The sequence below is a fragment of the Strigops habroptila genome, chromosome 1 (assembly GCF_004027225.2).
Source record: "Strigops habroptila isolate Jane chromosome 1, bStrHab1.2.pri, whole genome shotgun sequence".
NCBI lineage: Eukaryota > Metazoa > Chordata > Aves > Psittaciformes > Psittacidae > Strigops > Strigops habroptila.
This window is the reverse complement of record NC_044277.2, coordinates 17,771,517-17,783,692: the sequence shown is the minus strand read 5'-3', so window position 1 is coordinate 17,783,692 and position 12,176 is coordinate 17,771,517. Positions and strand designations below refer to the sequence as shown.

Genomic DNA, 12,176 nt, shown 5'->3' with positions numbered 1-12,176 from the left:
AGGTTCATCTTTCATGAATAGAGAAGAACTAACCACAGACTACGAGAGTCATAGTACCTCAGGTAGAAATGGAACTTAAATTACATTTGCAGTGTTCATGCAGAATAACTAATACCATTATTAGTGTAGGAAGATGACAAAATCACCTCTTCTCAAGACTCTTTGAAATAATTAATTATGTAAAGAATTTAATCATGAGAAATATAAAAAACATACTTCAGATGCAATTTTAACTACTTGAAAAACAATTTTAAGATATTAAGTACCAATAATACTCCAGAGCTAATTGCACAAACCAGAAATCTCCTAACTTAAAAATGAATGTTGCTTTTAGCTTGGTGGATAACAATTTCAGACTTTAAAAAAATCATATATATTATTCCACAGGCCAGTTAAAATAGCAAACAATAAAAAACAGGGGCGGGAGGGAGGGAGGGCAGAGTCCTAAACAGACATATAAATGGGAAGGGAAAGGGGAAACGGTGTTTAGAAAAACTTCCAACTAGACAATCACTTAGCCATCTATGTAGAGACACTTTTACTTAGATATTTCATTCAGTCAAAATGTTCCAACACTTGCATTTTAGCTATTTTGTGCATAAAAAAATCATTTTGTCATTATTCACTGAACACAATCCTGTATCAGTCATAGAGTTATGATTTAAAGCTTAATTCTTCACAACATTACATACATGCAATTCTCATAAGAAATACAATAAGAAGAATGATTTGGTAGATGCACAATTCTTAAATCTGTTATTGCAAGACTTACCTCCCACTTTTCAGATGTACTGTTTCCACGCTTGCCTGATTTAATTAAATACAGTCTTCCTGTACCATCAGAAAGGGTAACCCACATGGAGGATGAGAAGTGTACTGAGGCACAAAGGCGATTATCATAAGCTGTCAAATCTGTAGGTAGCCTGAAAACTTCTCTTGGTTTTTGTAGAGCAGTGTCCTACAACGAAACAGTCACCAGCTAAGACTTTATGAAGCATTTATCAATTTCAGTAACTATTACAGACAAATTAAGAATAACTAATCTCAGTAGCAATTCACCAGTTTGTTCGTGCAGTTGAGCATATTTGGCAAAAGGGGGTGGCAAGCAGCATTCCCACATATGTGGAAAAAGTGGTGGGATTTCATTATTGGTTTCTATTTACTGAAAACAGAAGTGTTCTATAACTGACATTCAGCACTCAATTTTTTTCTTTCCATTTTACAGCACTAGTTATTTAAAAAAGGATTTTCACTACCTTTCCCCTAGCATTACATATACTCACCTACCTCAAATAATTCTAGTCCCAGTAAAAATGGGGAGACTTTAAAAGAAATGAAAGCCACAGAATTGTACTCAAACTAGTTCATAAAAACTCACTTCTGAATTAAAAGAATTTTAGCCTATTCTGTTATGCAGAACATCAAGCAGATATAACATTTCTCAGCTTTCCTAGAGAGGTCACTTTACTAAGTAGAGAAGTAACAACTGTGATTAGCTAACAAAACCGTACTAATTAATAGCATATTTGCAAATAACTTTTCCATCACATTATGATTATATTATGGAGTTAAATACAGTTGGCAGCTGGTCACAAGGGTATTCCCCAGGGGAACAGTATTGGGGACAGACCTCTTTAATATCTTTATCAATGATCTGGATGAGGGGATCAAGTGCACTCTCAGTAGGTTTGCAGACAACACCAAGTTGGGTGGGAGCGTTGATCTGCTGGAGGGTAGGAAGGCTCTGCAGAGGGATCTGGACAGGCTACATTGATGGCTGTGGCCAATGGTATAAGGTTCAACAATGCTCAGCACCAGGTTCTGCACTTGGGCCACAACAACCCCATGTAATGCTACAGGCTTGGGGAAGAGTGGCTGGAAAGCTGCCTGGCAGAAAAGGGCCTGGGGGTGCTGACTGGCAGAGCTGAACGTGAGCAGCTTGTGCCCGGGCAGCCAAGGCGGCCAATGGCATCCTAGCCCATATCAGAAATAGCAGGGCCAAGGAAGTGATCATCCCCCTGTACTTGGCACTGGTGAGGCCACACGTGGAATACTGTTTTGGGCGCCTCACTACAAGAAAGACATTGAAGCGCTGGAGCACATCCAAAGAAGGGCAATGAAGCTGGTGAAGAGTCTGGAGCACAAGTCTTAGTGGGGAGCAGCTGAGGGAACTGGGGTTGTTTAGCCTGGAGAAAAGGAGGCTCAGGGAGACCTTCTTGCTCTCTGCGTGGAAGGAGATTGTAGCAAGGTGAGTGTCAGTCTTTTCTCTCAAGTAACAAGCAACAGTAAAAGACGAAATGGCCTCAAGTTGCACTGGGGGAGTTTTACACTGGGTATTAGGAAAAATTTCTTCACCAAAAGGGTTACCGAGCATTGGAATAGGCTGCCCAGGGAAGTGGTGGAGCCACCATCCCTGGAGGTATTTAAAAGACATGTAGATATGGTGCTTCAGGACATGGTTTAATGGTGGACTTGGCAGTGCTGGGGTAACGGCTGGACTAGACTTAAAAGGTCTTTTTCAACATAAAAGAATTCTATGATTCGACTATGCATCAAGATAAATTTATTTAGCATACTGTATTAGTGGCATACTGCAATCTTATTTTTTAAGCCAAACTACAAGCATGGGTAGTTTTTGAGCATGAAGAGAGAGACTACAGTGAGCAAACTGCACAGATGATAAAAAACAACACATAACACTAATTTTTTTCTTTTTAAAAAGGGAAAAAAGCCCCCAACAAAACATAAAAATAAATCCAGTATTTCCTGCAGTATAAACCTTACACAAATCAGCCTGATTGCGTAACAGTGCGAAATGAATGCTAGATTACTAATTTCATCTCTATCACTAGGAATTGTTCTCAGAAGTCCTGCTTTAGTTCTGTGTTGCCTTCTTCATTTCCTGCTAATTCTAACAGAAGAAACTGCTTTTGTGCTGTAAATTGGATTTCCAACTGTTGTCATTAAGTACAAAGGCATGTCTTCCAGGACATATTTTAGGGATTATTCTTTATCTTGTGCCTTCATTCTCACATATAGCCCTTTCTTTGCCGCTTAAGGCTTTGTAACTGTCTGCTTATTATTTGGCTTGCAGAATGCCAGCACCACCACTGCCTGCACAGGACTACAATTTACCTGCCTTTTGTGAGTTAAAGTAATCTCTGAATGTCCAAAAGGCTTGTTAGAAAAAAAAAAAAACCTGAACAAATATTTATGATTTGAAAAGAACTTGGCACTGCAGTTTAAAAAGTGGTCAGGGCATGCTTTATCAGCAATTCAGCTTGATTTACTTACAAAGTAGATCAGACTGCAGCATTAAGAGCACAAACAAAGTATTCTTACAGAAAAACGTAAGACATAGACTGCAGATTCAGCAACATCAGTCACATCTCTATAGTCTTTCAAATAGCTGAAATAGAGCTTGATTGCTTGAAGTTTTTCAACTGAACTAAGTAGCTGCTAAACAAAATGGGCTGGCAGTGTGTCACAAGGGGGGTCCCCCCCAGATTGATTCCAGGCCCCATCCTGTTCAACATCTTCATAAATTACCTGGATGATGAGATTGAAAGCACCCTCACCATATTTGCTGATAACACCAAACTAGGTGATGAGGTAGACATGTCTTGCACAGAGACCCAGACAGCCTGGAAGAGTGGAGTAGCAAGAGCATTGTGAAGATAAACAAAGGCAAGGTCCTGCACCTGGGACAGAATAACCAAAGAGCCCAGTGCCAGCCAGAATCTGTGTGGCTGGGGAGCAGCCCTGCCGCAAGGGACCGGGGTGTCCTGGCGGACAGCAAGCTGAACATGAGCCAGCAGTGCACTGCTGCAGCAACACGGGCAAATCAGGTCTGGGGCTGCATCTGCAGGGGCATTACTAGCAGAGACAGTGACATGATCATCCCACTCTTGCTCAGTGCTTGTCAGGCCACACCTGGAGTACTGTGTCCAGTTCTGGTCCCCACAACTGAAACAGACATGGACAGACTGGAAAGGGTGCAAAGAAAGGCCATGAAGACAATCAAAGGGCTGGAGAACCTGCCCTACGGGGGGGAGACTGGAGGACTTAGGTCTTGTCTCCCTGGAGGAGATTCAGGGGGGACCTCATGACAGCAGTCCAGTACTTAAATGGCGGCTACAAAGAGGACTGAGGCTTTCCCTTCGCAAGTCACAGAGAAAACAAGGGGCAACGGGTAAAAGTTGCACCAAGAGAGGTTTCAACTCAACACAGTAGAACTTTTACAGTGAGTACCACCAATGACTGGAACAGCCTCCCTAAGTACATGGCAGAGTCCCCATCACTGGAGGTCTAAGGTACTAGATAATCTCATCTAGGCTCCTTTTCCCACGAAAGGTTGTAACCTATTATCTTCTGAGGTCCCTTTGAACCTGGGCTGTTCAACGACACTAAAACAAATAGCGGACACTAACAACATAATTCAAACAAACAAAAAACATTCACTACCTTGCCCCTTACACTGATTCATAGACTTCAGAATCTGATCTCAGGTCTCCAAAAAGGTCTTCCAGTAATAACAAACAAAACTAATTTTTGTTGTTTCTGTTCTGTATCTTAAAGAAACATGTCTCCTGATGTTATGGTCCCTTCCCCTAGTCTTGCAGACAGTTTTATTTATATACACATACATAATAAATGAAACAAAATTAGATACAACAGGTTTTGGTAGATACTTTGCAGACTAGTGTACCTACATGTATTTGAACAAATAAACACTCATCTCTGGAAAAAAAGATGCCTGACTGGCCTTTACAGATCAACATTTCCCTTTTTAAACCCAATCTACCTTCTCAATAGACTATGTTGAGAACATAATTAATGGTCATAGAGCCAATCAAACTGGTTTTAGTTTTATTTTACTAGGTTTATTTCCAGTCAGTTGATCTACAATTATTTTAAAAGCCCACAAACCAGAAAACTCTGCTTAAAAACGAGGAAATTCTTCCCTTGTTACTAAAAATCAGCGTTAGTGTCACTAAAATGCAGATATTTAAGTAGAAATAGATCTCTAAAATAGAAAAACAGAATTTGAAGGAAAAACATTACAGGGACAGATTTGCATGAAGATATTTACAAATATGTAAAAAGAAGCATTAACAAACAGAAGCACATTATTGTATTGAAAACAGGGGTGGGGGAGACAAGAATTTATCTGTTCTGTGCCACACAAAATGCACTCTCTTACTGTAGTAAGGGTGGGCATGAGATTAAGAAATAGCAGTGAAAATATACATTAAAATTTCAGCTGCAAATAATAGTAATATTTTCTAAGCATCTCCTGTCTCCCTATTTTCACTTAGTCAATGGATAGGTTGGGGGAGGGAAATCATCTACATACATACCTACTTCCAGAAACTCACTCATTCTGATCTATGTAATAAGGCAAAATTATAGATACAAAGCACCATCTTTAAAAGAGTTCTTTGCACTTCAGCAAATGTATGCAGTGCAGAATGAGCACACTTGTGCATGCAGAGCATGCCAGGGCCTCATTTGTTGAGAATCCTGTATTTGAGGGGATTTCATATCCTTTATATTTTCCAGATGTTATTAAAATCATATGCATTTAAAACATGTTCAACTGTAAGCAAGAGGAACTGGATTTGGCTAAGTACCATTTTAATAAGCAAGAGCAAGAACGAGCAGATGACAAGCAGATAGCCTGCTTGCCTTTTGGGCCTACTTGAATTCGTATTAGAGATCACTGTGTACTCCAAAAAAGCACAAGGGCTGTTATGAAACCTGCAATGGAAAAGATGCAGATTTGATTTTTAATTATTGAAAACATTCAGGGTCACTCTGCAGATTTAGTTGCATCATTGTGCCCCTTGAACTATTCCACTAATTTATAACACATACAGGAAGGGAGAATGAAAGAATTGAACAAACATACCCCAACAAAGCAACCAACCAAAAAAAACCCCAACCCAACAACACAAACAAAACAAACAAAAATCCCACAATTAAGGTCTCATAGAAAGGAAATTCTCTACAATAAGTGTTCCATTGTAACCAGCAATGACCACAGTGCCTAGGGAAAAAAATAATAAAAAATCTCATGCATCCGATCATCGAAAGAAGCATCATCATCCCTCGTAACAGTGATTTACAGGGCTATACTCTGTAACACTACAGAAGACCACACCTTTATCAGTCTTCAAGTGAATCTTAACAGTAAGCTTCAAATAGTTTTGGATGAATTAAAATAAAAATCAAGCATCAACCATTTACTCTTCTAAAGCTCACATCAGATTTATCAGCACTGAGCAGGAATGTCAAGACTCAATATATCTCCTGAAAAAAGTGAAAAATAATCTTCATTACACATTACAAAGCCTCCTTCTCAATAGGCAAGAAAGGAAACGCTCTTATTTACAACCTTTCTGTTCACTAATTTAACTTCAGGCATTTATCAGAACAGTCTTATCTCAGTTCAACAACAAAAAGGATGGACTGTCCTGAAGCGGGAACACAACCTGCCCTCAAAACCCTTCTGTATCAGATTTGCTTTTGACTTGCTTGTTTCTCTGTTCACCACCTGGTTAACAAGGGTTAGTAGTAACCCCATAGTTCAGAAGTATGAGGGGATGCTCAGATACTATAGTCATGAATTACGTTAGCAAGAACTGGCTAAAAGAACTGTAGTCATTTTACCAGAAGTCAGGTTTCCTCGCTGTAATTATGTTTAAATGAGAGCAAAACAGTTCCTTTAAGAAAAAAATAGATGCAGCTTCTTGTCAACCCAATCTCTACAGAGATTCTCCCTTTGTTTAACTATTTTTCACTCCCAAGTAACAAGGCATTTACCTATGCTTTTTGCCTTCACAGAAAACATCTTCTGAAACACCTAAATTGCAGGCATAAGTCATGATTTATGGACAACTAACACACTGCCATATTAGTATCAAAGTTGCAACCAAAATAGGAAGCAGAACTAGAAATAATTATGTGTTAAAAAGCCTATGTGGTCTTTCACTTTGGATTTAAGATAAGCATGTTAAACTGTTGCACCTTCTGTTTTGAAGACGAGTGACATTAATTTTAACTGTGGCCATTGCTAACTTGTAAGCTATTCTTGGCTGAAAACAATATTATTATTTGTAATACACATTTGCCTAATATATGGCCAGGCACATTTGTAATGAGACACCTTGTTGATGTTTCTGAATACACACTCCTTTTTATACATATGCAAACATGTTTCCTTGCAAAACAGGCTGCACTGTGTATTAGGACACAAGTTGGCAGCTATTTATTTCACACTTGGGTGGAACTGAAACTCGTGACTAGATACTAACCAAGTGCCATTTTCCTGAAGACTACAACAGCCCCACTAGTCCTAGGGAAGAATATTTACTATTTCAATTTACTGCACATAAAACCGCAAATGACTGCCTGTTTTAAAATCCTTTATCTAGTAAAATCCTTTACCTGCTAAGAAAGAAATCCACACACCTTAGTGCCCTCCTAATACTGTAATGAATTGGGTGTCTGTGTTGTGCTGGCAGCGGTGAGCTGCAGAGGTGACCTCTGTGAGGAGTGGCCAGGGCTGCCCCATGCCGCACGTGGCCGCTTCCAGTCCGCAGAGGACCACAGTGGGGCAGATATCCCCCTGCAGCCCATGGAAAGCCCAAGCCCAGCTCCTGGTAGGACCTTTGTGTGACTTTGTTTCTCATCCTCCTAGTCCAGTTTTTTTTGGCAATAAATTAAATTAATTTCCCCAAAGTTGAGTCTGTTCTGCCTGTGATGGTAATCAGTAAGCGATCTTCCCATTTTTATCTCAATTCACAAGTTTTTTCTGTTTTATTTTCTCATTGTCTTGTTGAAAATGGGACACACAGTGTCTGGGTGCATGTCTGGCTGTGAGCCAAGGTTAACCAACCACAGGGGAAAAAACCCAACAAAAAATGTTACTGTGACAAGCCGCTCTTCACAGGAAGCTTTCCTTTACGAGCTTCTTTCTCTTAGATGTTCCTACTGGGAAACCAGATATCTCAAAAGATTTGGAAGAAATCCCAGAAGATTATTCTGTCTCGGCAAGAGTCTGCCAAAGGCTCCAACTGCTTCTACATTCTATGAAAAGTAAAGGAACCATTCTGCAGCTTCAGTTTTCCACCTACCATCCTTTGGAAACCTGTATTCCCTGAAAAATCCAGAACTACCATTTCTGGATTTTTCTCAGTTTAGCCTTGGACTAGTAATTTCCACCCGAGAACCCTTCACAGAGTAAGCCACGCTCTCTCAAAATATCACACATCTCCCTGTGTTTTTTGTACTACAGGGTTACAAGTCAAATTCTTGGTAGCATGACAGTAGATATTTTCCTTTCCAGTCTTCTATTCTTTAATGAGCAAGTACTACAATTGCATGTACCAGAAACATGGTGCCTATAGAGCTGCATCCTTTCCCCTCCAGAATGAAGAATAGCTCTGTAATGCAAACTAGTGCATCCATGCATTAAAAGATCTCAAAAGAAACAAAGATTTACTACTTAAGAACATGAGTATAAAAGCAGAGAACTGTCACGTTTATCAGACTCGGCTAGCTTGCTTATACTCAAACATTTCAAGTTTGCTCAGGGCCACCAGCACCTTTTTGCCTCCAACAAGTGATGCCCAGAGTAAGCTGTTAGCCCATAAAGGCTTGCATTTCTAATCCTAATGCATACAACTTCTTTCTCTCCTTATATCTACAATGTCAGGATTTTTACGTTAACAAACAAACGTCAAGTAGCATAAGAGAGAAAAGAAGTGTCGGCAACTAGAAACGTCTACTCTTTCTTCTGCTTGTCACTATGTCTATCTTTCCCAGATTGGAAGCAGATGACTGGAAGCACTATTGCAATACTAATGTAATACTATTAATGAAAATATGTCAGACAGCTCACTCTAAATCCTTTCAACCTTCCTGCTGAACAGCACTTGTGTTAATCTACCCATCTTCCTGGCAATAGTTTTCCTCAGTTTTTGCATTCAGCTCCTACCTGCCATATTTTCTATCCTGTCTACCCGCCATCTTTTCAAATTCAGTGATTTTTTTAAAAAGTTTATTCTTACCAGAGTCACTGACAGATTCATAATCCTTCCAAACTGATCAACATAGTAGACATTATCCTGGTACCAGGAATCAAGATGAAGATAATTATACATGCCAAAAGCACGCATGTGGTCAAGGGTATATTGATCATCACGAAGTTTCACTTCTGCTACAGCTGGTGGGGGTAAAAAAAGGGGAAAAAAAAAAGAGACTATTACACATTTATTTATCGTTTAATAATTGACAGTCCAAGCATAATTTAAAAATAATTCTTCCATCACTTGTCGATAGGTCTGGCTTACTTGAACAAAAATACATCATGTACATAGTTTTAAATTTCATCATAAACTTGGAAAGCAGGTCATCTTCACTGAAGGCCACCGCAGTCATTCACTGAGACCATGCAGTAACTATGACCATTTAGTGGCCCATGGTGGTGGGTTGACCCTGGCTGGACACCAGATGCCCACTAAAGCTCCTCTGTCACTGCCTTCCTCAGCTGGACAGGGGGAGAAAATATAACAAAAGGCTTGTGGGTCAAGAAAAGGACAGAGAGAGATCACTCACCAATTACTGTCATGGGCAAAACAGACTCGACCTGGGGAAATTAGTTTAATTTATTATCAATCAAATCAGAGTAGGATAAAGAGAAGTAAAACCAAATTTTACAAACACCTTCCCCCCGCTCTTGCCTTCTGCCCGAGCACAATTTCACTCCTGATTTACTCTACCTCCTTCCCCCTGCAGTGGCAGAGGGGAATGGGGGTTGTGTTCACGTCATTTCTGCTGCTCCTTCTTCCTCAGGGGAAGACTCCTCACACTCTTCCCCTGCTCCAGTGTGGAGTCCCTCCCAGAGGAAACAGTTAGAATCACAGAATCATAAAATAGGGTTGGAAAGGACCTTGAACTTCTCCAAAATGAGTCCTTCCCATGAGCTGCAGTTCTTCATGAACTGCTCCAGTATGGGTGCCTTCCATGGGTGCAGTACTTCAGGCACAGACTGCTCCAGCATGGATCCCTTCCACGGGGCCACAAGTCCTGCCACAAACCTGTTCCAGCATGGACTTCTCTCTCCACGGGGCTGCAGGTCCCGCCAGGAGCCTACTCCAATGCAAGTGTGGGTCCTCCATGGGCTGCAGGTGGATATCTGCTCCACCATAGACCTCCATGGGCTGCAGGAGCACAGCCTGCCTCACCATGGTCTGCACCACGCGCTACAGGGGAATCTCTGCTCTGATGCCTGGAGTGCCTCCTGCCCTCCTCCTTCACTGACCTTGGTGTCTGCAGAGCTGTTTCTCGCACATATTCTCACTCCTCTCTTCAGCTGCAGTTGCTGTTGTTCAGTAACATCTTCCCTTCTTAAATATATTATCCCAGAGGTGCTGCCACCGTCACTGATGGGCACAGCCTTGGCCAGGGCTGGGTCTGTCCTGGAGCAGGCTGGCATTGGATCTACTGGACATGGGGGAAGCTTCTGGCAGCTTCTCACAGAAGCCACCCCTGAAATGTCCAAGATACCACCAAAATTTCCAACTAAGCTTTTTCTAACTGAAAGGCGCTGAAAAATTGGCTCTTCACTATTACAGTATCTTCTTCAAGGCAAGAAGCATGCTACCTATGCTCATCCACTTGAGCAAGATTTTTCCAAATAGAAAACCTCTCCTCAGCTACCCGTAATCAAAACCAGTCTTCTAAGCTTTTATCTAAACTAGCTGCAGCTTTTTCTTCCTACTCCATACCTAGAGATCAAGCAGCTGTAGTCCCAACATCTAAAAATACAGAAAATCCTCAAATTTTGGCCAAGACATCAGTAGAAGTCTAGTCCATCCTTCTGTAAATAACCTCAGACAGACTAGAACTCCAGTTCACTCTCCAGTACAGTCATCCTTAGCTTCCTTAGGATCCTTAGCTTCCCTGCAGGAAGTTTATCTTGAACTTCACACAAGTAAAATCCTTTAGAAAGTTATAGGTAAACTCTGTCAGCCCATGATGATTAGCCTTTAAACCCAGAGTATGGGGAAGGCACCTCAAGGCTAATCCTTCTCACAACAACAGTTATTTTAATTCCTACTTTTTCAGCTTCCACTTTCTTCTCTTCTCAAAACCAGAGCAAAGCTATTTCCAGTATTTCACTTCCATCCACACCCATATCAGGGACCATTCGCAACTGTATGCAGCAGTCTCCATCTTAGATCTCTTATGCTCTTTAGCATCTACTTAAAACCTACTGAAGAACCAGTAGATTACTCTGGACTGCCAGAACACAAATTACAGCAACAGCAGATCACTTTGTAGTGCAATCGGTGCCACTGCACAGCTGTCACAATACCATCCATCAGACTGTCACTAGATGGCTCAGTGAAAACTGACCCCATCAAAGACACGGGCTACTAACATAAAAGTGACTACGGGAAACTATGCAAGATTATACTGTCTAATAAAAACATCCAGTCACACTATGCAAAATGACAGTATAATTAGCAATTAGTCTCCTAATCACTGTTGATACTTGCAAACCAACAGTATTAATTCCACTCAGCTCAAATCATTATTCACATTCACCACACAGGAGGGATTTCTGTACCTCTGCAATTAATAAATCACTGTTCCCCGAGCCATGGCCCTTCAAAACAAGCTAGAATATTCACAAAGGAGACAGCACAAAATGCACCTGTCATAATGGGAAAGACTGCTACCCATTCCAATTTCTACTTTAACTCATTAGAATATTTTACAGTAAATTACACTAAAAGAAATTTACATTACAGTAAAAGAGATCAGAAGGATATGTTGCGAAAATGTGTTTTAAAGCTGTTCATGCAATCAAGCTTTATGACAGAGATATTTTTCCCAACACGACACGAGATGATGCGAATATTCTGTAAACAATTAAAGACAAAACCAAATATAACCCAGGTGTCCTGGGTTCAGCTATAGCAGTCATTTTTCTCCTTCTTAGTAGCTGGTGCAGTGCTGTGTTTTTTAACTTTCAGCCTGGGAACAACGCTGACAACACTGATGTTTTTAGTTGTTGCTAAGTAATGTTTATTCCGACCAAGGACTTTCTCAGTCTCATGCTTTGCCAGGGAGGAGGGGAAGCCGGGAGGAAGCAGAGACAGGAC

The 12,176-nt window shown here is 40.7% G+C and overlaps 1 protein-coding gene across 2 annotated transcripts in view; it reads right to left on the bottom strand.

Moving 5' to 3' along the window:
* Positions 1-12,176, bottom strand: part of NUDCD1 (NudC domain containing 1) — a 41,537-nt gene that overhangs the window by 22,437 nt on the left and 6,924 nt on the right. For both annotated transcript variants that reach the window (XM_030477342.1, XM_030477350.1), the window contains exons 2-3: positions 9,075-9,229; positions 773-958 (exon numbers count right to left, since the gene is read on the bottom strand). In XM_030477342.1, coding sequence (XP_030333202.1) covers positions 773-958; positions 9,075-9,229 — 341 coding nt within the window. The remainder of the gene's footprint in view (positions 1-772; positions 959-9,074; positions 9,230-12,176) is intronic.